Source organism: Athene noctua, chromosome 7 (assembly GCF_965140245.1).
Source record: "Athene noctua chromosome 7, bAthNoc1.hap1.1, whole genome shotgun sequence".
NCBI classification, from domain to species: Eukaryota; Metazoa; Chordata; class Aves; order Strigiformes; family Strigidae; genus Athene; species Athene noctua.
The window spans coordinates 18,289,996-18,311,991 of NC_134043.1; the positions used below are offsets into that span (position 1 = coordinate 18,289,996).

Here is a 21,996-nt window from a genome sequence, read left to right on the forward strand (position 1 = left end):
TGGCTGGGAAGGCTCCCAAAGGAACACAGGCAGAGGATGCTCATGTGTTTGTCCCAGGGCAAAGATGGCTGTGCCAGCAACCACAATGGTGACCCTGCCAAGCCCTTGCTGCTCGGGGCTCACTCATTAACTGGACAGACTTTGGAGAGCAAAGAGCAGTAGAGACCACGCATTCCCAAGGATGGGGAACTTCCTCGCTCCTGCCTTCCGCAGGCACCAGACGCAATGTCCCTCCTGTCACCAGGCCTCACAGTGCTCTTGGGCTCGCTTGCAGCAGGCAGGATCTGCCTTGCAGAGCAGCTCAGAGAGCTTCATTGATGGGACTCTGCAGAGGGGGAGGTATGCTGCTGGACAGAGCAGCTCAGCAGGACAAGGCAGGTGCACAGCAAGAACTACTTTTATTGGAAGAGATTTTGCATCTACAAAAGAGTGAAAAAACAAGTGTAAAATCCACAGTAAAAAGAAGGGGCATGATGAGCTGGGCTGGTCAGCAAGACAAGGTGCCTTCTCTCTACCCTGAGGAGCAGTCAGGCACTGTTTGCTCACAGCCACAGACAGCTAGGGTTTGGGATGGGGTCACAGAACACCCCAGTTTCAAAACACTCAGCACAAGCAGGATAAGGAAGCTCAGTCTTAACCACACCTCACCACCTCCAAGCCCAGCAGGGCACAAGCCACATCAGGGTCCCCTCCTGGTGTGACCCTTGCATCTCCCAAGAAGCTGCCCGGCAGCCCCCACGGGGAACTGCTGCTATGGCCAGCCAGCTCAGGCTTCCCACTGCTCCCTCCTTCAACCTCCTCTCCCCTAAACCAGGCATCCCACCCCCCCCACTGGGGTCACTGCCCCAGCCCCTCCACCCTGCACACACACACAGTCCCAGCATCCTACATCCCACACTCCACCTCTGCTCAGCACCACCAAGGGCCACCCACTCACTGTAGGAAGAAGTCCAACACCCCCCTTGCCCTAGCACCCCATCCCAAGGGCACCCCATTTCTACCCTCCAGCACCACAAAAGCAAGCCAACTCTGCTCCAACCTGTCCCAGCAGCCCTAAAAGTGACAGACACTCCTGCTCTGGGTGGGGAGACACAAATGCTGGTTTGGAAGTAATGCAGGAGCCTCCAGCCCCGTGCAGCCCCAGGGATCAGGGGTCCCAGAAGTGCAAGGAAGTTGTGCCACACTAGGAAGGAAGAGGAAAGGGGCTGCACCCCATGCTCCTAGCTGGGAAAAATGAAGCTCTTGATTCTACTAAGATCCATGGCAGTGTGCAAGGAGCACTGGCTCAGACCCAGGGGGTCCAGCCAGTCCTTGTGACCAGGGGCTGCATCCCATGTGGGGCCCGCAGCAGCTGAGCAGGCATGGCAGTGGAGCACCGGAGGAGCGGGGAGCATGGCGAGTCTAGAGGGGCCAGGCTGGCCGGAGGCAGTACAGTTAGATCTCTCACAGGCAGTGGGTACTCTCTGGAAGGGGCCTTGCGAGGGGCTCCTGTGTTGGGCTAGATCAGGTGCCTTTGGGTAGGACAGAGCAGTCATCACGCTGCCCCACAGGTAGAGTGCAGTTGCTGTGACACCCCCACGACGTGGCTCCTCCATCATCTTGCTCTCCTGCAGGCAACGGGCACTGCTGGCTGGAGAGACGTCGGGCAGCCCAGGCTGGGGCTGGTCAGAGGCTGGGGCTGGCTGGGCAGCCAGCTGGCAAGTGCCCTCCTCGGGGAACAACACAGGCCGGGGGGCCACAGGGCTTACACTCCTCATGCACACAGACCGGTGCACCACAGTGACAGAGGTGAAGACAGCCGCAAAACCGGTCAGGTACACCACGCCCAGGAGGCAGGCCAGCTGCAGAGAAGCCAATGGTTAGCCCAGACCACCCCCCCAGCAGCCCCCCCAGCCAGCTGTGACACAGCATGGCCATGCCCAGCCATGAGAATAACCGGCATCACTACTACCAGGTGCCAGGGAGCAGGCAGCCATGCAGCTACCAGCACACAGCCTGGTCAAAGCAGAGCCTAAATACCACAAACCAAAATGCCCCAATGAAAACTGAACCACCAAAGAGTTCCTGTTTGAGTCCCCAGACAGCACCCAGTTCCCTCCATGCCACCATGAATTGTGGGGCTGTGGTCCAGCACAATACACAGACTAACCCAGCCCCAGGCTGCAGCGCCTCAGGCAGCACATCAGCATCTTCTGGCTTCTGACAGTTTCCCTTTCCAACAGGAAATAAACTAAGATGCTGCTCCCAGTGGAAGAGGGTCCTAATCCAAACCCACAGGCTGCTGGGTCCCATGTTCTTGCAAGTAACTGCTGTCCCAGTCCCTTACCTTCACCACTTGCTGGTAGAACTGGCCCAGCACATGCTGCCACATGGACTGCTCCATGAGGACACACAGATCTGTGTAGGTGAACCAGCCACGCCACATGCCCTGCTTTTCTGCCACACTGCAGGAAAAAAAAAGGGAATGGTAGATGTGGCATGGACCTTCCCCATCAGAGGCTTCACTCCAGGCAGGCTTGGAGAAGACCCTGCTCAAGGTCTGTGGAAGGGAGCTGCAGAGCCTAGCAAAGGCTCACGGGTACCGCAACCTTTTATTTCACTGCAGCAGGGCTAGCTCCAAGCAGGGGCAAAGCTGGGGCTGCAAGGTAGATGAAAGGCTCACCCCCACTCCACACACCTACCGTCCTTCCAGCCAGCTCAGCACTTCAAACAGCTCCCGGGGATCTGTGTAGAGACTCCAGTCCTGTGGGGACAGCAGTGAAAGGTCAGCAGAGTCAGGGCAGGCCATCCAGCACCCAGACACATCCCTCCCTATTCTGTCATGGGAGTACGTGGGGGAAAAACAGAAATCCAGACTCCCCTCAACGCCTCCTTTACCCCGCTCTGTGAAACAGTTGGCCGGAGTGACAGCCCCACTTACAATGGCGCTCAGGAAGTTCATCTCCAGTGTGTTCATGGTCTGGACATCCACCTTCCCTGCTGCTCCCCACTCGTCGTTGAACACCTCCTCCTCCTCACCCTCATCATACAGGTACTTACTAGCAACCATCTAAAAGCAGCACAAAGAACAGGATCTCAGTCCTCCCTGCATTCCTCCAGGCCTCCCTCCAACCCAGTGACCCCCCCCAAGCCCACGCCGCTCACCATGGAGATCAGGAAGAGGTCTGAAGAAGAGATCTGCTGGAGGTATTCAGGGTTCCGGTGCCGGAGTCTCTCAATGTAAACCAGTGCCAACATCATGGAGCAGGGTGAGATGCAAGCTTCCCTATGAGACAGAGCAAGTAGCAGCTCAAAGGTTCTCTGTGTGCTTCAAACATCCCAGTCACCATAGCACAACTTGGCTGCTCCCTCCCCTTGTAGGTAGCAGAAGGGTTTAGTAAAGAGACAGCTAGATACATCCCAGCCTTGCCAGATCCATGCTAGCTGTCCTGAGCTGCAGCAAGATAAAGCACAAGGGATGCAGGGTGGAAAGTCCTGGCTCCTGTTCCCAGGCACAGCCAGCTCCAAACCGAGCAGCCCTGTCTGCAGCCCAGCATGCTGCAAGGGCTTGGCTGCCAGGAGCAGACCCAGGGTTCAGACCTGGCTACCCAGTGAGCTGCAGATCCAGCCAGTACAGATTCCCAGTAACAAGAGCACCCCTGCACCCCAGAGAGCAGGATGAACCTCAAGTGGGCCTGACTGGAAGTCACTGTGACTGCTGGCCTTGCCACCTGGCCCCAGCTCCTCTTTGACAATAATCAGTCCTAAGCACAAAGGCAGTGCTGGCCCAGGGGACAGAAGTGAGTCATAGGTGAGACCAGAGCACCTAGTTCTGACATGAGACATGAAGGGACAGGTTTTGCTTCTTACCGAGATACACGAGACACATATTTCTTCTGGAGTCTGCGGATAGGGCTGGGAGCCACTTTCTGTAGCAATTCCACAGCAATATCTAGGAGAGAAAAATCAACAAAAGGGTTTAGCCCCACATGACACAGTCCACTCCCACCCTTCCCCTTCTCCCCACAAGCTCATTGTTTACTCAGCCCCTCAAAATTTAAACTATGAAGGTAAGACAGGCTTTATCCAAAGTCATGGATGAGGGAGGAACAAACAAATAGGCATGACAGCCAGACCAAAGCAGGATGAGGATGAGAGTGTCCAAGACCCAGCAGCAGTGTCAGATCCAGATTAGCTTGTCTGCATCACAGGGAATTACTAGCAGTCAGCTGAAGTGAGGCTAACGCTCTCCCTTCACCCTGAAGGACCTCAAGCAGCGCTTTTGGAGGCTTTCTAGGACCTGACACCAACACCCCACCTTCCCAGTGCTTTGCTCCCCTCCAACAAGCATCCTCCTCCTCCTCCAGAGCTTATCAGCACTGATCCAGCTTCCCCTAGACCACAGCCCCAGAGATGATTATGGACAATGTATTCATGTGAGCAGGAGCCCAAAGGCACTAATATGGTATGGAAGCAGCGATGTGGTATAATTGCAGCTGATCTCAGTCCATTTCCCCCACACTTAAGAACTTGCCTCAGCATTCAAGCACTGAAAAGGCCAGAGACTGACAGATGCTGGCAGATGGCTTCAGCAGTTCCTACCTCACTTCTCAATGCAATAGGGCCAGCTGGGAGCATCCCAAACAGCATTACAGTCTGGTGCTTGGCAAGAAATGTTTGAAAAGCAACTCCAGCTCCATATTTTTGCTTTTTTTTTTCCTTCACTCTTGGTTGATGGAGTTGAGTGCAGAGCTTGAACCAGCAGCCTTGTGTTTCCAGCTCCCAGGGGAAGCATTACCCCACCACCTCTTCTCTCCCCATCCCTCTTTTCCATGTCTCTCCAGCAGCTAAGAGAACAGCTGCAGTCCCACAGGAATTAGTTGCCCAACAGCAGTCACCAAGCTCAGAAACACACTGTTTGAAGGGACTTCCCTAGGTCATTCAAGCCACAGCACCACTAGGATCCACATCCAGGCAGACACACCTCCAGCCTCTCACACTGCTGCTGCTCTCTCTGCCCTGCTTGGCCACCCTTGTGCCACAACACCAGCCACTGCAGAGGCAGCAGTGATGCCCTGAGTGATAGAAAGTGAATGAGGCCACCCAGGCTCTGTCCTGACATGAAACTTAATTCTTCAAGCCACAAATCCAACCCATGACAACATGTCCTGCCCTAGACAGCACAGAGAGCAGCTGATCATTGTCTCCATCTCACAGTCACTGCACGCTGAGTGTGGTTATGGTTCCTCCTCTCCAGAAGGAAGAAATTCACTTTGTAACCTCTCACCTCGGCTAGCTCCATATTGCCTCCTGATGCCAAAGACCACTTCCAGGTCCTCCTGCTACTCTGGACTCTCCCCACAATTGCCTTTATCTCATCTGAAAATCAGTGCCATAAACTCAGCATGTAGGAACAGCACAGCTGTGACAAGACAGATGCCATAGTCCTAGGTCCCACTTTTTGACAGCAGCTGGTGAAGCAAGGCTGTGAGAGCATATAAACCCACAGAGATATTCTGTTCATCGCTCTCACCCCCAGCTCCAGGAGCTGAGGCATTTCCTGGGTGCAAGGCAGTCTTTATAGTTAATAGCCCTCAATAGTCTTCTCCCATGAATGTGCCCTTTGAACTTTCAACACTAGTAGCGTCCTGTGGAACAGTCCCATCTCGCATCCGGGTGTGACACCAGCCCCAAAGACAAGCCACATGCCTCCCTCACACCACTCATGTCAGAACTCGTGACTCCCAGCAGCGTGCAGGCAGCTGGCTGCCCTGCCTGGCCCTGCTCCATCACCACATGCCCAGCATCCCCCTCCTCACCGAGGTATGTCACACACAGCCTCTTGGCAACTTTTTAACATTTCCCCAAATCTACCACAAGAGTTCTGAATGCAAGCACACTGCTCTATCCACTCAACACCCCCCGCAAGCTGTGTGAGCATGTGGCTAACACTAACACAACCGCACTGTGAAGGCCCTCCAGCAAACCACTGCATGCCCTTGACCACTCCTCTCCACTATCACCTGCACCAGATCCCCAGCCTCAACCCAGATGCATCTTTCTGCTCCCCCAAACACTACTGAATCAACAGGGAAAAAAAACCCGCAATCCAGAAAACACACAGCAAGAACTTGTTCCCTTGGTGCTCATAACTAGAAGTTAAACAAACTCCCCAGTACTTTGCAGAGCACAAGAAGTTGTCCAATACACCTTTCATCAGGGACAGGGACACAACTTTCACTGCCAAAGAATTCACAAGCAACCTAAAGGACTCTGCACACCAGCGAGGTGCCAAAAATGCAGCAGTAGGCCAGGCAGGGCAATAAAACAGACAGCAGGAGCCATGAGGCTCTGGCGCCCTGCCTGCTGCGTTGTGCGGAGCGAGGAAGGCTGGGCAGGGGTGGGATTTGGCGCTGAGAGAGGGAGCGGCTGACTTGCTGGTCTCAGCCCCTGGGCTACTTCCAAACCTCTTGACTCAGCATTCCCATCTGGGGACACTGAGCAACCCACCTGCTACAGGGCTGGAGAGATTATCCAGGCTGCAGTCTTTGTCCCAGCCATAATAGAGCCGCTTCCGCACTCTCTCGCTCAGCTGCTGGTGTCTGGGCAGGAACTGCGGGCAGACAGGGGAAATGTGAGAAACGCCCTGAGTGCTCCCCACCCCAGCTTAGGGGTACACCGGGCCCGGCAGAGCCCCCAGGCACCCAGCCAGGGGCCCGGGCGTGTGGGCACACGGCGCTGCCCACGGCCAGGGACTAGGGAGGGGGGGAACGCCCCAGCCACAGGGCGGGGACAGAGAGGACCAGGGACACCGGGCACCACCAGAGGTGCCCCGGGGGGACTCACCGTGAACTCCTGGAACCCGCTGAGGGAGAAGGTGCCCTCCTCATCCAACAGCAGCCCGTCCAGGTCCATGCCGCCCACCCCCAGGGGAGGGGGCGCCGGGCCGGCTCCGAGGCCGGGTCTCTTCCGGTGAGACGACGGGTGCCGGGGCCGCTCTGGGGCGTAGGGCCAGTCCCCTCCGGGACGCCGGGCTGCACCGAGGCCGGGCGCGGTGACCGGAGCGGAGGCCGCAGCGCCGCCGCCGAGCTGAGAGCCGCCGCCCGCCTTCCTCTTCCGGTGCAGGGGGCGCGGCCTGAGGCGCGTCTGCGCAGAGCGCCCGCCTCGCCCGGCCCCCCCGCGGCGCATGCGCGGCCAGTCGCTCCCCGCCGCGGGGCGGGCTGCGCATGCGCGCGGCGCCAGCGGCCGCCGGTGCCCCTCAGGCGGTCCCGCCCGCCCGGGCCGGTGCAGCGCTCGGCGCCCCCGCCCCTCCCCTCCCTCCCCTGCCGGCGGTGACAGCGGCCCCTCCCTTCCCCCCCACAGCCATGGCGAGCGGCCGGGCCGAGGAGGCGGCAGCGGCGGCGGCGGCCGAGGAGGAAGAGGAGGAGGCGGCAGCGGCGGCGGCGGCGCGGCTGGCGGCGGCGCTGCGGCAGCGGTTGCGGGGCTGGGAGGCGGCGCTGGCGGCGGCGCAGCGGCTGCTGGTGTGGGAGAGGCCGCTCCACAGCCTGGTCACCGCCGCCGCGCTCGGCGGGGCCCTCTGGTGAGCTGGGGCGGGGGTAGGCCGCGGGGGGGGCCGGGCCGGCAGCGAGCGGCTCTGGGGGTGCTGCCCGTCCTGCCCTCAGCGGCGGCGGCGGCGGCGTTTGGCCGTTTGTGAGGTTTTGGGGCCGATGGCGATCCCCTCTGGGGTGCTGACGGTCTGTTTTTCTGTAGCAAAGCTGAGGACGGCTGCACCCCGCAGCGCCGTGGGATGCGCTGAGCCAAGAGTAGCCGTGCTGTTTTCCTCCGACAAGCATAAACAGGCCCCTCCCCGAGGGCAGAAAGTGCCAAGAGCTCGGGCAGGATTTGCCCCACGGTAATAAAATGCAGCTGGGCTCAACTGGAGGCTCGCCCAGGCACGTTTCTGGTTAATTTTTGCATATGTGCTTTATCGGTTCGCTTCACCCTGTAATCGTGGTTGGTAAGACCCGTGGCCTCCTGCAGTGGCAGACTGCCGTGGGGTGTTTTATTTAAGCCCTTCTGCTCCTCGATCTTTTTCTGGAGGGTGCTGATTTTTAACAAAGGCCGAGGCCTCTCGGTTTGAACGCAAGCATATTCCCCTTGTCCTGCTTTCCTTTCTCCTCTGCCTCTGGGACAGGACAGCAGCATGAGGAGCCGGGAGCATGAGTGGCAGAGCCCAGCTGTGGATGGGAATGAAAAACATCCTGTTTGTTTGTATAAACAGTGAGTCAGTTTTACTGGCAAAAATACTCTCAGTCAGTGGCTTTCCTATCAGAAAAGGTCAAAACTGGATGAGGAAAGAGTTAAATGTTGGTTGCACATAAAATAGGAAGGGACAGACTGAAGCCGGAGAAGGGGAAAGTATGTGACTAAACAGCCTTTGAAGTCACCATGGAGAGGCTGCTTATATTTTGCTCCCTTATCCATATCAGAAGCGTACATGGTAACCGGCTACTTAAATGGTTTTGGACTCTTCTACCAGCTGGAGAGGTCTGAAAGCAGAGCTTTGAAGTTAGTGGAAAGGGGAGAGGCATGCCGAGAGATGGCAGGGGTGATAGACAATGACGGCTGAGTGCACGTAAAAAGGCTGAGAAGAACAAAGGGTGCCCAGAATATGGGACAGCAGAGAGATTTAAATATCATGGAGGAGAAGGAATTACTTACGGTCCCATGGAGGATTCAGCCAGCATTCCTCAACTGCAATCCATAAATGAGGTGGAATAGGAGGAAATTCTTCCAGAGCTGACATATTAGGCTACAGAATTGTTGTCCCATGAGAAGGGATAAAAACGTTGTTTAGGTCATTATAGGTTTTATGTTTTTGTATGGTTGTAGGTCCTGTAAACCCATGGAAAGTGTGTGTCTTCTGTTCTGTGCTGCCCAGTGAGACAGATCTCACTTCCAAGTCCTCTACCTCTGACTGTGGCTTGGTGGGAAGCGCAGCCCTTCCCTGTGCTGCACAGCGAGATGCTCTCTGACTCCAATCATTGTTTGGTGCATTTGAGATTAGTTATTGGCGAATACTCACGGAAGAGGAGCAAGGTAAAATAGTAGAGTGGCTCTTCCTTCCTGGAAAGGAGTGTTCATTAGAAAGATGAAGGTGAATGCATTTCCCTGGCATTTGTTTCTGTAGTAACTTCAAAACAGCTCCTCTGGGCTGGAGGGAAGTGCTGATGCTCTTGCTTGGAGGAAAGGAGGGGTGCAGACAGGCACTGTTGGCACAAGAGCCACCCTGGGACCTTAGCCGTTGAGTCTTTATGGAGTGAGGAGATAAATCCTGTGCTGGTGGGACTGCGCGACTGCGTGTATGTAGTATTGTGTGAGCTGGCATCTGGCTCAAGCCAATGTGTTGATGAGGGACATGAAAGGTTTTACGATAGAGTCAAGTGAGCAGCTAAACCATTTCAGTGCTAGGCTCTCATGAAACGGGCAGAGGTTTGTGATAAAAGAACGGGCATCTAGAAGCAGGTGCAGGATGTGTTTTGGTGCTACCTGTGGGTAATGCTGGACCTTGTGATGACAAATAGGACATAAGTTTTCAGCAAATAGGCTGATTCTTTACTAGTCTTCTGCTACAGAAATCTGTATTTAAGTTATCTAGAGCCTCCACCTTGGGGATTTGGAGGGACTTGTACTTGTACAAGGGAGCATTAGCTTTGTTTTACAACTAAAGGAGGAGCTCAGGAGCAGGGGAGGAGAGCGCTGGGAGATGGCAGGTAGTCAGCTGTCTGGTGGTGGTCAAAGGTGCCATTTGAGAACGTGCTGTGGCAAGGGCGGGCGTCTGCAGAGTACAATGCTTGCTGCAGCGGCCACTAGCAGTTGGATGTTTCTGCTCTGCCATACTCTGAGCCGTATCTGTTTGCTCATCAAGAGCAGTAACTTGCTGCCTTTTTCCTGCCTAACAATTTCTCATTTGATTTCTAGGTTGTTTTCCTCCACCTCCCTGAGACCCCTCTTTCTCCTCAGCATGTCCCTTCTTGGCATCCTCTTGCTGGAGAGATGGAAACCCAGGTTCCTGTTTGATTTCTCAGGTATGTGATGAGTAGCACTGTAGCTAGTGACACAGTTCTGGTGTTAATAGCTGCTGGGCTGTGGCCACAGCCGGTCCCTTCCTGGCTCTCATGGGTCATGTAAGCCCTGCTCCTACTGTTAACTTCAGTCATTGGTGCTGGTGTTGCTTCTTGCCTGTTTGTGTCAGAATATTAGGATACATCCCCTGGGCGTGAGGAGAATTGTTCCCAGTGATGAGAAGTTCTAGGAGCAGCTCATTTTGAGAGTGACTAAGGGAGTCCAGCTAGCTTCTCAGGGATGATGCGGTGTTTCTGCTATGTCCTTTCCTGCAAATGTCATGGCGAAAAGATCGTTCCAGGTCTGAGCATATATGGCCAGCTGAGCTGGGAGAAGGAAATGTGGGGTTGAAGTGTATTGGTTTTAGTTAAGTGCAGTGTGGGCTTATGCCATAAAAGAGGCAGAGCAGATGAGAGCCACTTCTCCTTGCGGCAGGTAGCAGAGTGGATGATGAGGTCTGACAGCAGGGACAGTCAGTGTATTGTGCTTGTACTGAACAGCATCTGGTCTCCAGCTAATCAGTGAGTCTGATCACTTGGCTTATCTTTCCCATTTATTGAAGGGTCTCTGCCAACATTAGACACAAAAGCAACAAGAGGAATAGCTTCATAGTGATGATAGGCGTGGATTGGCTGCTGTCTGCTTTGAGTGCCTCCTTCATTGGAATTCATTAAACGTCTGGACCCAAACCTGCCTACTGCATCTACTGCTGCTGTTCAAAGGCAGCTTGGGGCCCTCCATCCCTGCCCCCCTACTCTAGGGAGGGTTTCTGAATGAAAGCCCCTCTATATGTGTGTTTGTAAGGTGCCCTTTATTTGACCTAAAAGGGTACTGACTTAAAGGGTGCTTTCACAGAAGTCCTGATAAGATTAGATATGTTTCAGCTGTAGTCTTGAAACTGTTTGCTTTGTGTGGTTCAGGTAACTAGGCAGCCAAACTGGACTGGCCAATTTAATTTCCTGCTTATTCACATTGGATTTTTAAGGGAATAGTTTAAAGCCAACCCAAAACATCTCACTTGAAAGACGTCCAGAAATGCAAAAGCCTGGTGTCCAATACAGAATGGTGTCATTGAGGCAGGTGGGGGTAGAATCACTCCAGCAACTACCGGGCCTGTAAAAGTTGTGTTATCACAGAAGAAATAGGAAATCCATGCTGAAAATTTATGTGATGCAGAGCAGTGAGGAGTAAAAAAAAAAAAAAGCAAAGAAGACAACACACCAGGGGTTAGGCTCATCCTATGTCATCAACTCTGCAAGAAGTCAGTGCACATCCTACTGAGCCGCTCCTCGGTGGTGTTCTTCCCCATATTTCACTGCTTGCTGCCTTTCTGCTGCTGACAGCAAAGAACAGAGGCACCTTTCTGATGTGTCTGGTTAGGTCACAGCCCTGATTTTGACATGGTCCACTGGACCATGTTTCCTCAGCCTCTGCAAGGAAAGAGCGGTGCTCTGCGTTCCTGAGGGGCCTCCTGTTGAACTGGCACTGCTGAATACTTAGGGGTTCTTGTGTGGCTCTCGCTTCCCGCTGAAGCAGAGCTGTAGCTTTGTGGCTTTCCTCCTCAGCGCTTCCTGTAAGCCTTTCCTGGAGATTTTGGAAGTAGGTCAGTACCACACCTTCAAGAGTCAGCACGTATATACACAAACCTCAGCTTGTGGCAGTTCTGTGTGTCTCGGGTGACTGCTTATAACATCACTTCTGAAGGAATGCTAAAACCACAGCGTGTATTTTGCAGTTACTCACACACTGTGATCAGGAGCACACTAACAGCAGCAAGATGCACAACTTTTTTAGGTCCTGTCAGAAGGGACTGCATATTTTCAGCTCCCACACAGGGTATTTTCTCCATAGGAAACCATCTTTATGTGGGGTTCCACTTAACTATTGTTTAAGGACTTAGGAAGCACCTTCGCTTTCTCCTGAAATAGGTGTCAAGTAGGGATGTTTTCTGTAGCATTCTTGTTTGGCAGATGTGTTCTGGTCAGTGTAGAAGAGCTTTAGCAAAGCCTGCGTTGCGATTGAATGCTAGTACTCCTTAAAAAGGGCCCCTGCTTTCTAGCTAAAGTTTACACACAGATGAAGAATGCCTCTTGGGGAAGTGTTGAAAACCTGTAAGAGCCAAGGAATCCATCAGCAGTAATTTGTCAGTACCAACATGTAACCTAAACTCTTGCATGGCTGACTGGTCTCCCAGAGGAGTCTGGTGTATGTCAAGTGGTTTGTATTAATCTACAATCCAGTGTGAAATGCCGACAGAAAGATTTCAGCCGCTTATTGATGATCTGAGGCCAGCTGTGGGTGTCCTGCTTGCTGGCTTAGATGTACCAGTGCTAGACAGTATTGCAGCACAGGCTGGAGTTAAGCTTTACTTAAGTGAACGTGTCTTGTCAGAAACACTCTGCGTTTTTTGTGTTTGGGCTGTCCCTCCAACTGTTGTAAGACTGCAGTGCTTTGGGATGGACAGCAGGCAGACTACTCTACTACAGGAAGCAAGATACTGTTGATTTTAAAGACAGCTTGTGTTTTGCCAGATAGTTGAAATCACGTGAACACTCTGCAGCCTGCTGAAATGTTCTGCAGCTCCCCAAAGTGTCTCTGAAGCCTTCAGAAGCAACGGAGGAGAATTGTTTCACTCCCTCTGCTGGCATATTTTGGATGGCTTGGATTACTGCAGCCAGTCGGAGGGGGTGTGGGGTTCCTGTGCTGTCCCACTTACTGTGATGCTGGCACATCTGTCCAGCAGCGTATGGTGAGCATCCCAGCACCTCATTTGGTAGCTGTTACAATCGGTATATCCAGCCATCACAGACAGGCCAGTGCCAAATGTAATCTATTTAGTGATTGAGTGCAGGTAATAGATGAGGCTTTGAGATATAGCTGGATTTCTGCATGCTGTGATTAAGCAGCTTTAGATTCCTGAGCACAACAACAAACCACAGCAACGGCGGTCGCACGAGAGAAGCAACTGCCCCAGGGGGGTGGAGTTGCATCCATAATATTCATTTCGCACCCCGAGTTCCCTTTCTGAGCAGTGCTTGCCAGCTGCACCAGCCCCTGTGCTGAACACTCGTGGGCAGAGGAGTGGATGGGCAGCCCAGTCTGAGAGCAGTTGACTCCTTGTCAGGCCCGATTACTGGAAATCTGGGTCACGCTCTCAAAGAATTGCCTCCTTCCCTGGGCGAATGGCCTCCCACTCCACTCTACTGTGGGAGCTGGCTGGTGCAGTGCCTGCAGCAGGAGGAGGAGTCTGACATATGTGGCCCAACGTCCTGAGTCTTGGGAGAATGGTGGCAGGGCTGCTACAAGCTGTTGCTCTCTTCTGCGGCTTCAGCTGGAGTCTGAAGTCTCACTAGGCATCGGCAGTGATGGATGTTCACCTCTTCTGTGTGTTTCCTGGGGCAGTCATTACCACTCTTGGGCTTTGCATCTGGCTGATAACTCCAGGGAGGATTCAAACCCCTTTTTGCTCATGTTGCATTTTTAAGCCCATTTCCAACAAGTAAACTTTGAACATAAACTCCCTACCTTTATTTTAGTCCCATTTACGTGGTGACCTGCAGTGCGGGGGATAGGGTCGCACTGATTTTTAGAACCTCTTGGATGGCCTGAACCAAGTTTGGTGGTGGCCAGACAGTGTCAAAGATCTGTCCCTACCAGCTTTAGGACATCAGGCTGACAGGTCAAGGAGGATAGACCTCAGAGGGCCTTTACAGCATGATCAGGGCGTGTTAAACACAGGAGACTTACAAAGACTGTGTTGCTGCAGGAGCTTTGGTTGTGCCCTGTACATCCACAGACACTAGTCAGCTAGCCAGGACACCCAAGGGCACCCAGGCTTATGAGTTCCAGTTGTCATAGAAATATTTAGGGTTTTTGCCTCTATGTATCTAAAGGCAGAGCATAATTATATGTGACCTCTGCCATTGAAACACTGTTCCTCCCATCAGTACTGCTTGGAGTAAGTCTCTGTTTGATCATCACTGGGTTGGGTGCAGAGACAAAAATGGGAGAAGCTTTCCCTTGCTCTTATCCAGACTGCCAGACCTTAGGAGTGTAGTTATATCTGTGCCTGGCACAAAGGGCTGTCAGGGGACATGAGAGCCCTAAAATTAGATAATTATACACAAGACTGCTATTTGTTACTTAATTCTGTGGGAAAGGATAGAGATGGCATGGACATCTCTGGCATTTGTACACAGCATCCTGCCAGGGACTGTGGTCTGGGCTGGTCAGTGGGAAATGCAGCTCAAACCTGCTAGTGCCATGTTGATCTCCGAGGTGGGAGCTGAAAATTTGTCTAGCTCAGGGACTGCGCTGGCAGCCGTCAGTGAATGACAAGGGCTTGGTGGCTGCCCTGGGGATGGCACTGCCCAGGCACGTGGGACGCCGGGGCAAGGTGTACGATCCCTGTGGCAGGAAGCACACGTGCTAGCAGCAGGGTGCACCTTGGATACGAGTGTTAGGCCACATGTTTGTCAGTACAGGTTGCAAGGTGTGCTGGGGCACACTGAGGCCAATGCTCTGGCTGTTCCAAGTCTCCCGGAGTGCTTCACTGAAGCCTGCACAGCTCAGACTCTAAGCCAGTGATTCCTGCTTGCATGAGAGCACAGAGAAGGTCCCCAGGGTGCATCCCAAGCTAAGGATGATGCATCTCCAGCTCTGCTCTGTTTAAGTGGTAAAAATGTCGGGTTGTATTTTTCACTTGGCTGACTAATGTGTTGTGTTGTCTCTACAGCACAGCCATCAGAGGAGCCAGGAGGGGAGAGGTAAGCTCACTGATACGTGTTCCTTGTGATGTGTGAGAGGCGAGAGTGGGGAAGCCTTAATTTAGCGTGGTGATCTCACCTGCCCTTTTTGCTGTTGTCAATAGACTGCATGGCTCCTGCTATGAAACACTGGTAGCAGTTTCTCCTGCACTGGGAACTGCTTATCAGCTCAGGAGCCACAGTTTGAGACTCTGGGGAAAGCTAGTGTTCTTTGAGTAGCAATAAAGCTTGAGTGCTTCTGTTGTTAGGAACTGTCAGGTTTCTTTCTTGGACTATTTTAAGAATCCTCCAGAGATAAGGAAATCCCAAGACTGACTTTTGCAGGCCGTGTGTGCTGTCTGTGGTGGCGTAGCTTGCATCCTGCGCTTGGCCATGGTTATAGGTCTGAGTATCACACTCTGGTTACCTTGGACTTGGTGCCAGAGGAGGCCACATAACTAGTTCCAGTGTTTCTGTCTGTGTGGCTTTGAGCAAACTGCTTTGCATCTTGGGCCTGTGGCGTGGGGATGCTGTGGCATGGTGTCTGCTGCTTGGCTTAGGTGTCTCTTGGCGCTCTTCCTGATTAAAGGAAAAAGTATCTCCAAATAAGCATCTTCCATAGTTCAGTTGAAGAGGCAGTCAGTACTGTCAAGCCTTTGGTAGGGATCTCTGCTTCCCAGTGCAGCTGTTCCCCCCACAACAAAACAGACCGTGTTCAAAGATTGTCTTCTTGCTCTTGTCTGTCTCTAGTGAGGGGGTGACTTCAGGGGCACAACCTCACCTGCTCAGTGTCCCTGAGCTGTGCCACTGTCTGGCAGAGAGCTGGGTCACCTTCAGGCTGTACCTGCAGGAACTGCTACAGTACAAGAGGCAAAATCCTGCCAAGGTAAGCTGGAGATACCTACTCTTCTGTGCAGGGGCTTTTCTTTCCATTACTAGTGGCCTAGGAGATGGAAGAATGTAAAATCAATATTTTTACAATTGCTGTCCCTGTTTAACATTTGCTGTTCATTTCCTTCAGACTCTATGCCTTGGGAAGCTTAAATAATGAGCCTTGGCTTCCAGTATTTGTAAACTTGAGCTGAACTTAACCCCTTCTGTGAATGGCTAGCTATACTTAGTTTTATTTCTTAACATGCAAAGGAAGCTCTTGGATTGGGAGTGGGGAGAAAAAGGGGAACCTACAGCCTCTGCCCCTTTAACAGGCTCCATTCTTAAGCTGGTCCTGCCTATTTTGCTAGCCAGGATAGTAGCTAGCGAAGTCCAAATGCAGCAGTGTTTCTGAGTGCATGGAAACTTGTCATTAACCATGTTCTGGTAGCTGTGACCTGTGTTGTTTGGAAAGGGTTTGTAGACAGGAGCTGCCTTTGCATCACAAAATATAGGACAGACCAGCCACTGGGAGTGTATCAGGCTTGCTGGGATCCTGTGTGCCAAAAGGAGTGAGTTTCTATCACTGCTGATTAGTCTTCTGCTAAAAACACTGTCCCAACTACAGAGAGTAGGAGACCAGGACCAAGATCCCCATGAAGCATGAATTCGTTGGGAGCAAAGCCCTCAGAGGGTCCTAGCTCTTGTAGACCCTTTCCATTGTGAATGAAACTCTTCGTCACTGGATTTAGTTGGTATCTGAACACATGCCCTGGCTTGCAGGGTGTCCTCACTTCTCCCCCCTCCCCAGGAGAATGCAGGACAAGCCATCAGGGCTGCACCATTACACTTCCACTTTTTCCAGAGGAGGAAGGTCCTGGTCTGGTGGGAGCGTGGGTTCTGCTAATGCTTCTGCCAGGTGGTTTATGGCATAGCAGTGGCACAGCATCTGGGCACTCTCTAAGAGCTTCCTGTCTCCATCGGGACGGTGCAGGCTTCTCTTAAAGTGCTGATCTCTGCAGGAGAGATGTATTCTAAAATGGCAATTTGCAATATCCCATCCTAGCTGCAAGGAACATAATTTACTTCATAAAGAACTACCCAATAAAGTTTTGATTCATGTTATTGGGGTATCGGGCTACCTAGGTCTTCCTGTGCTTGAACCTCTAATGCTTACAGCTTAACCAAACCAAGCTGTGATTGTGAGCATCTGAATGTACTCAGGGCAAAGCTGGTGTACTGGCTTTGTTAGGAGCATCCCTCGTTTTGCTCTAACTGGGTTTTCTGCACTGGTTGCATAGATGTATCTCTGCCTCTTGTCACTTCTATTTGTTCCTCTCTCTTCCTTCAGTTCTGCATGAGTGTCTGTTCAGGCTGCCTGATTCTGGCTGTAGTTGGACACTATGTTCCAGGCATAATGATCTCCTACATCATTTGTGAGTATAAGCAGCTCTCTTGTCTGACTTAAGCTGAAACATGACCTAACTGTGCTGTTGATACGCTGGTAGAAGCATATTTGTGGTTTTCTTGAGGGGATCTGCGTTAGGTGATTAATCAATACAGGCAACGTGCTCCGCGAAGTCTCTTGCTTCAAGTGCGTGCATGCAGTACAACTGTGAGGTCAGGAGAGGGAGCCGTCGCTGAAACATTGCTTTCCTCTGCTACCCACGGCTGGGGCTGTGCTGTTAAGGCTCAGGGGAAGCAGGAAGCTCTCAGTTCCTAGAGTGGGCAAACCCACATCGAGGGAGTTGTTAAGAAGCTGCATGTCTAGTAAATAAGACCTTTTTCTCTGCATCGTGAGTCCCTGCTAACTCTGAAGACTGTTCAGGTGCTCTGCTACTAGTACATCTCCATATGAGCTCTATGCTGCTAGAGCAAACTTACAAAAGTAACTAACTTACAAAAGTTTCGGTGATTTTTAGTTTTAATAACCTCGTTTCAGGGCCTCCGTTGCATGTTGGGGCTGGGATGCCATGGCTGAAGAGGAGGGCTTACGCTTCATCTTAACATAAATCTGCATCATAACAGAAATCTGTTAGGAAAACCTGGTTAATCAAGCAGCTTTGAAATGAGCAAGAATAGCCATGGATGAGGATTTTAGGCGGAATCAGATGGGAAAGCAAATGCCATTCAACTGTGCTTCCCTTGTTGCAGACTTTCTTGCTGGTGCCCCATGAAGGGCTGGGTTGTGCTCGGTCTGTCTCTCACATTCCCCTTGTCCTGTGTCTGCAGTGCTCAGCATTCTGCTCTGGCCTCTGGTGGTCTACCATGAGCTGATCCAGAGGATGTACACGCGTTTGGAGCCTGTCCTGATGAAACTGGACTACAGTATGAAGGCAGAGACCCTGCACCACAAGCATGAGAAGAAGAGTAAGGATCCACCTTCTCTCTAACTTCTGCTGGTGCTGTACTTACAGGGTGGAGCCCTAGCAAAGGGACAATGGGAGAGCACGTCTGCCAGCGCCATGTGGTGAAAGGCTGTAGCAGAGCAGGGGAAAACAGGCTGAAACTTGAGGGGTGTGGGGAGAGCAACTGGGCAGGGGATCCTGGGAACAGCAGATGAGAGCAACAGATTAGTTGTTGCCAGGAACCTTGAGCTTCTGGGAAACCTGTGCAGTTTCACAGGGTAGTAAAAGTAGTGGGAAAGTGATGTATAAAGGCATAAAATTCCTTCAGCCTCATATAAAGCCTTTCTTCTCTTCATAGAGCGACAAGGAAAAAGTGAGCCTGCAGCAGGTGATGAGCCAACAGCAGAGACAGAGAGCGAGAGTGAGGCAGAGCTGTCGGGCTTCTCCCCAGTGGTAAGAGCTGAGTAGAAACCAGTCCCTCCTGTCTGGTCTGTAGTGGCTTGAGTGTCAGGGGGTGTTCTGAGTACAGTAACAAACGGCAAAGCAGCAAGTCACTTCTTTGCAGAATTCCAAGGGGAGAAGGGTATTTGTTTGGTGAATGCTGTTGTCTCCAGCCTGGGTATTGAGAATTCAGTGCCACAGGGCTGATGATGCAGTAGCAGGACAGGGTGAGCTGTGCTCCAGCCTCCTGCTGACCTGCAGCATTGCTTTGGTGGTTACACCTCATCTGGGAGAATGCGAGTGTCTCCCAAGGAAATCAACTCTCCTGGTGTAATGTGCAGAGGCTCTTGCCACTAGAAAAGGGAGATGAGCAGCACTGGTGTCTCTTGCACAGTTCCCTGCTTTCAGTCAGACCAGATGGGACCTTTCTATATGTGCACCACAGAAATGGACCAAGTATCTTCCTTTACAGGAGCTCTGGGCATGTAGCTGGGCTGTGAGACGGGAAGCTTTGGCTTCCAAGGGAATGCAGATACTTGAAGCACTGCTCCTTGTAGAAGGCTTCACTGGGCCTAGCGTGAAAGCAAAAGGGAAGGGGTGTTTTGCTCCTTGGTGATCCCAGGAGAGGAAGAATGATCAAAGCCTTCTGAGACTCCTGCAGGCTGATCCCATCTTGTGGTGGCTCTTTCGGGTTTTTCATAGGGCAGGGAAAGCTTCAGGCAGTGCATTATTGCAGGAAAGCCATTGAGCTGAAACTGTCCTTCCCTGGCAGTGCAATCAACACCTTACCCAGCCCCCTCCTGCTTTCCTGCTGTCCCTGTGCAGAGTCTCTCCAGCAAGGACTTGTGCCTGGAAGCTCTGGTTTGTGCAGAGGTGCCTGTACACAGCACTGGTAGTCAGACACCCAGGAGTTTGTCCCTCTGCCTTCATCCCATGCAGGTGGATGTGAAGAAGACTGCCCTGGCTCTGTCAATCACAGACTCTGAGCTCTCTGATGAGGAAGCTTCCATCCTGGAGAGCGGAGGCTTTTCTGTCTCAAGGGCTACCACCCCACAGCTGACGGACGTTTCTGAAGGTACGTGATGGGACACTGCTGCCTTCCTGACCCTGAGTGTTTTGTCCCAGAACAGCTGTCCCTCCAAACATCGAGAGAGAACCTAGGTATTTGCAGGGGAAAGAGCACTGAAAGGTGGAAGCAGTAATAGCAGCACAGCGGGCCTTGGCTTTATGAGCTGGCCCTGAGTAATCTGCGTTGGATTACAGCCCCACAAGGCAGTGCTCTCTTGGCATGCCAGCAAGGGAGCAAGGCCATCCACAAAGTCCCGCAGAAATAATTGCATGGTATAGTCACTCACCCATATATATGATGCTGGGTGAAACAGGTCGGACACCTCACCTGTCAGACTTACCAGCTCAGAGAAAGACTGGTTAGTGGAGAGGAACGGGAAGGTGACCACTCGGATGTGGTCACTTGAGTGTCTGAGGAGGAACGGGCAGGTGACGTGCTGTAAGCAGCTTCCCTGACCCCGTGGGTTTTACTGGAGGGCTCTAGAAGCAGAGAGCGTGAGCTGGAGAACGAAGTCCTGAGCACAGAGCACGTAGAACAGGATGAGAAAAGGGACACGCCACACGGGCTGTGCCACTGGGAGAAGGGAGTAATGGCAGATCCTGTCCTGCTGCGCTCCCAGAGCTGGAAGGTTGCCCAAAAGTGAGCTCTGGTGTGTCAGTTGGGGGAGGTGGGTGGGAGGTGTCCAGGCCCTGGCTCGAGGTGAGGGGACCTGTGCCTTAATGCTGGTGCCTTTCAGACCTCGATCAGCAGAGCCTGCACAGTGAGCCGGAGGAGTCGTTTTCCAAGGACCTGGCAGAGTTTCCCTCCGTGGAAGAATATCATTCCAGAGACCTGGGACCACAGAGTGATGAAGATGCATTTGGTGTGCCTCTGGGTCCTGAGCTTGCCCACGCTGCCCGCGAGCTGGACTCGGCAGAGAAGGAGGCCGCGGACTCTGACCTCTCCATCCTTCGCCTAGCATCTCCTCTCCATTTTGTAAATACACACTTCAATGGGAGCGGGCAAGTGGCAGGAGGCAACGCAGAGCCAAAGACAGTCCCTGCCCCGGGCCTGGGCATCTGCATTGACACGCTGAGCGAGGAGATCGTGACCACTGCCATTACCACGGCGGTGCAGAACACCCTCTCTGCCCTGCTGCGGTCCTCGGAGGCCAGCGAGGGGCCCTCCCTCTCCGAGTTCCTCCCCACCGAGCCTGAAGAGAAGCTGAGCTTCCAAGCACAGCTGTCAGAGAGCGAAGTGGTGGAGACAGAGACAGCAGCTTCACCGGAGGATGAGGAGGAAGCAGATGACTTTGAGCTACTGGATCAGGGGGAGCTGGAGCAAATGGATGTAGAGCTGGGGCTTGGAGAGGAGCAGGAGGAGCAAGAGTCTCCTGCTGCTCGAGCTCCCCCCTCTCCCACGCTCGCTGAGCTGCCAAAGCAAGGAGACAAGGAGGAGGCAGTGATGACAGCGGCATCAATGTCTTAGGTCTTCTTCCTGCACCCCCTTTTCCTCCATCGTCACTGGAAAGAAAGAACTCACACGGTGAACGTGCAGTGGGATTTTAGATGTTTGTGTTGACTGGGATGGAAATGCGTCAGTGTTAATGTGCTGTGTCTGGAATAACGAATCCTTTCCATCCTTCTAGAGCCCGGCCTTCGCTGGCTGAGCGGGAGACGCCCCTGCCCTGCAGCCGGGGAGGAGCCGGCTCCTAGAAGCCTTACACCACAATCGAAACACCAACCCCAGCAAACGCTTCCTAGTAATGGTGCAGTATTTTGGTCTGTCTTCTGTTCGTCTTTCGTTTTGCACGCAGAGTACCGAGCTAGCTGTAGCTGCTGCTAATACCCACATCCCCAGTAGGACATAGGCAATCTTATTTTATTGGGTTTTTAAATGGCTAAAAGTGTAAATAATTTTAACTTTCATTGGTTTCGTTTGTGGGGAGGGATGGGGTGCACAGTCAGATGTGGCTCTCGGGGACTAGCGGAGGGAAGGGGGTCTGTGGAGGGGAGGGGACAAAAGCAGGCGGGCGCCGTGCGGCGAAGAGGCCCCTTCTGCCAACCGTTACCATCTTCCATGTCACTGCTGGCGCCCACACTGCTGGCGCGGAGTGTCGGGCGATGCCTGTTTTTTCCCTGTCTGATTTGATTTCTGCTACTGGGTGGCTGTGGAGTTTTTTGCAATCAATGAAATTTGCTCCTGGCCCTGTTCAGTACTCCCGTTTCTTCCTGCCGTGGCCTCTCCCGCCGTCCGAACCCCTGCCCGCCGCGGTCGGCCATCGCGGCACGGCGCCTGAGGGCTCTGGGGCGGCCTCAGGAGAGCCGGGAGTTCCGTCACACCGCGGAGGATCCGCGGTTAGTGGCTCCGTTGGGGCGGGGAGCGAGGAGTGGGCTGGGGAAGGGCGGCGGGGAGCTCCCCGAGTGTGAGCTGTCCGCTCGGGGCAGTGTCACCCCGTGCT

The 21,996-nt window shown here is 53.1% G+C and overlaps 2 protein-coding genes across 3 annotated transcripts; one reads left to right on the plus strand and one right to left on the minus strand.

The window, feature by feature from the left end:
* Nucleotides 1-379: 379 nt before the first annotated feature.
* Nucleotides 380-7,092, minus strand: CNPPD1 (cyclin Pas1/PHO80 domain containing 1). The gene is made up of 8 exons (XM_074910509.1): nucleotides 6,826-7,092; nucleotides 6,490-6,592; nucleotides 3,850-3,931; nucleotides 3,145-3,265; nucleotides 2,921-3,049; nucleotides 2,682-2,743; nucleotides 2,327-2,444; nucleotides 380-1,841 (listed from the first exon to the last, which is right to left on the minus strand). Exons 1-8 carry the CDS (start codon nucleotides 6,892-6,894, stop codon nucleotides 1,221-1,223), a joined length of 1,305 nt encoding a protein of 434 aa, XP_074766610.1. The 5' UTR covers nucleotides 6,895-7,092; the 3' UTR covers nucleotides 380-1,220.
* A 122-nt stretch (nucleotides 7,093-7,214) lies between these two features.
* RETREG2 (reticulophagy regulator family member 2) lies at nucleotides 7,215-21,742 on the plus strand. 2 transcript variants are annotated; one of them, XM_074911250.1, is made up of 9 exons: nucleotides 7,215-7,558; nucleotides 9,940-10,046; nucleotides 14,819-14,849; nucleotides 15,579-15,714; nucleotides 17,050-17,134; nucleotides 17,931-18,068; nucleotides 18,405-18,499; nucleotides 19,427-19,562; nucleotides 20,293-21,742. In XM_074911250.1, exons 1-9 carry the CDS (start codon nucleotides 7,344-7,346, stop codon nucleotides 21,021-21,023), a joined length of 1,674 nt encoding a protein of 557 aa, XP_074767351.1. In that variant the 5' UTR covers nucleotides 7,215-7,343; the 3' UTR covers nucleotides 21,024-21,742. The 2 variants fall into 2 exon arrangements, with proteins under 2 accessions (XP_074767351.1, XP_074767352.1); XM_074911251.1 differs by lacking the exon at nucleotides 7,215-7,558 and adding an exon at nucleotides 7,813-7,910.
* The last annotated feature ends 254 nt before the right edge of the window (nucleotides 21,743-21,996 follow it).